Below are 1,948 nucleotides of genomic sequence, written 5' to 3' on the forward strand. Positions count from 1 at the left end.
CATCCATTCACTCCTCTTGCCTCCATTGATCTGGGAACAAGGTAAGTCTTAAATGCTTTCTTCCCATCATCATCCACGGGGATTTCTCAGCACATGCTTGTGCCTTGATCTTACTTTGAGTATTGGAGTAGCAGCTGAATACCGGAGAATGAGGGGGGCAGCAGGTGTGTCATGGGATGGAGCTGTGGTGTCTCCTGACCTATGGTCTATAAGGAGTCATAACTGAAACTGGTCGATATTGGCCAGGCCCATGAGGATCAAGTGTAGGAGAAACACTGCTGGCATCCTTACACAGCCACCAGCACCACAGATAACATATGCCTTAACTCTCTCACTGATGGCTGGCAGACTGTTTCATGCTCAGCCCTATGCTTTCCCTGGGCCCCTATCCCAACAGGTGCCCCTGCAGACACAAGACATGTCCTGCTACGACCAGTGCCTGCCGCGCCTGCCATGCCAGCCCTGTGGCCCCACCCCGCTGGCCAACAGCTGCAATGAGCCCTGTGTCAGGCAGTGCCAGGACTCCCACGTCGTCATCCAGCCCTCTCCCGTGGTGGTGACCCTGCCCGGACCCATCCTCAGCTCCTTCCCGCAGAACACTGCCGTTGGATCCTCCACCTCCGCTGCTGTTGGCAGCATCCTCAGCTCTGAGGGTGTGCCCATCAACTCTGGAGGCTTTGGCCTCTCTGGCTTTGGCAGCCGCATCTGTGGCAGAAGGTACTTCCCCTGCTAAAGCCGCTGATGGTCCCGGAGAAAGATTCCCAGAGATTGAGGAGCTGGTAACATCCTGCAAACAGAGCGCTGGGATCTTGCTTCCCAGAGGGCCAAGCAACGTGAGCATCTGTTTCAAATAGTACATGCTGGTCCTTCTCTCTCTGTGGAAAGGGCAGCTGGACAGCTGTCAGCAAGTTCACTGTGGCCACACAGTGCAGACTATCATCTATCCCTGCTGCTTCTTGCACCAGGACCTCCCCTCAGAGTGACCTCATTTCCTTCTTTTCCCTCATTAAAGTTTTATTGCATTCCAACCTGTACCTCTGTGTTGTCCTTCCCCAGGGGATGCTCCAGACACCATGTGCCTGGAGGAAATGCGTTGCTCTGTGGATTTCAACAGGTGTGTTTGCACACCGGAACACTTCACCTTTCCTAAAGGTTGTGACACTGCTGCTGGCTCTTAGGAAATCACTGTCACTCACACATGGGGGCATGGGGGTGCCCAAGAGTCCTACAACATCCCTGTCCTTCAGACCCACCTTTTTGATTCTCTGTCCTGATACGTCCCCTCGGCGTCAGTGTACACCATGCAGAAGACCACCACTGTTGGCCTTACTGTAGAGCCAGTGCTGCAGGAGGCCCTGAGAAGGCAGCAGCTCCACAAGCTTCTTGAAGGGGACAGCGAGAGAGAGAACAGAGCAGGAGCAGCAATTCCTTCTGCTCTGGACACAGCAGTGCTGGGCAGAAAATGGTCCCAGAGCAGGTCAGGAGAGGGAGCTGTGAAACCAGGCTGTACTGGGACTGGCTGAGATGGAGACATTCCTCTTCACAGCAGCTCAAGTCATGCTGTGTTCTAATGATGTAGCTAAAACTGGAGAGAGTAACACAGTGAAGTTCTGCACAGCATCAAGGCATTTTCTCTTTCCCACTCTGCACCTCCACTGAGCACACAGAAAGAGAGTCAGAGGAGATAAGGCATGGATGGATGACTGACCCAAGTTTACCAAGGGGATATTGCATACTGTATCAGATCATACTTGTCTAAAAATCAGGGAGCAGTAATTCCAAAGTAACTATTCCTTAGAGGCTGACAGGACATTGGTCTTCTGGCAGGTGGTAGGGAGATGCTGATTTGGCATTGCTGTTTTTTCTTTTTTTTTATCCTTCCTTTTTAAACTATCTTTATGTGGACATAGTGTTTTTCTCACTTTTACTTTTCCTTTTATCTCCTCTA

At 51.6% G+C, this 1,948-nt stretch overlaps 1 protein-coding gene across 1 annotated transcript; it reads left to right on the forward strand.

Annotated features, from left to right (window-relative positions):
- Positions 1 to 418: 418 nt before the first annotated feature.
- On the forward strand, positions 419 to 733 carry LOC136055809 (feather keratin 1-like). Its single transcript, XM_065747684.1, has one exon. The coding sequence runs from the start codon at positions 419 to 421 to the stop codon at positions 731 to 733; it is 315 nt and encodes a 104-aa protein (XP_065603756.1).
- Positions 734 to 1,948: the final 1,215 nt, after the last annotated feature.

The sequence above is a fragment of the Cyrtonyx montezumae genome, unplaced genomic scaffold (assembly GCF_038088225.1).
Source record: "Cyrtonyx montezumae isolate F1298 unplaced genomic scaffold, pur_monq_1.0 scaffold_48, whole genome shotgun sequence".
Taxonomy (NCBI): domain Eukaryota; kingdom Metazoa; phylum Chordata; class Aves; order Galliformes; family Odontophoridae; genus Cyrtonyx; species Cyrtonyx montezumae.

Coding starts and splice junctions, on each gene's coding strand:
- LOC136055809 (XM_065747684.1), top strand. CDS start 419: ATGTCCTGCTACGACCAGTGCCTGCCGCGCCTGCCATGCCAGCCCTGT.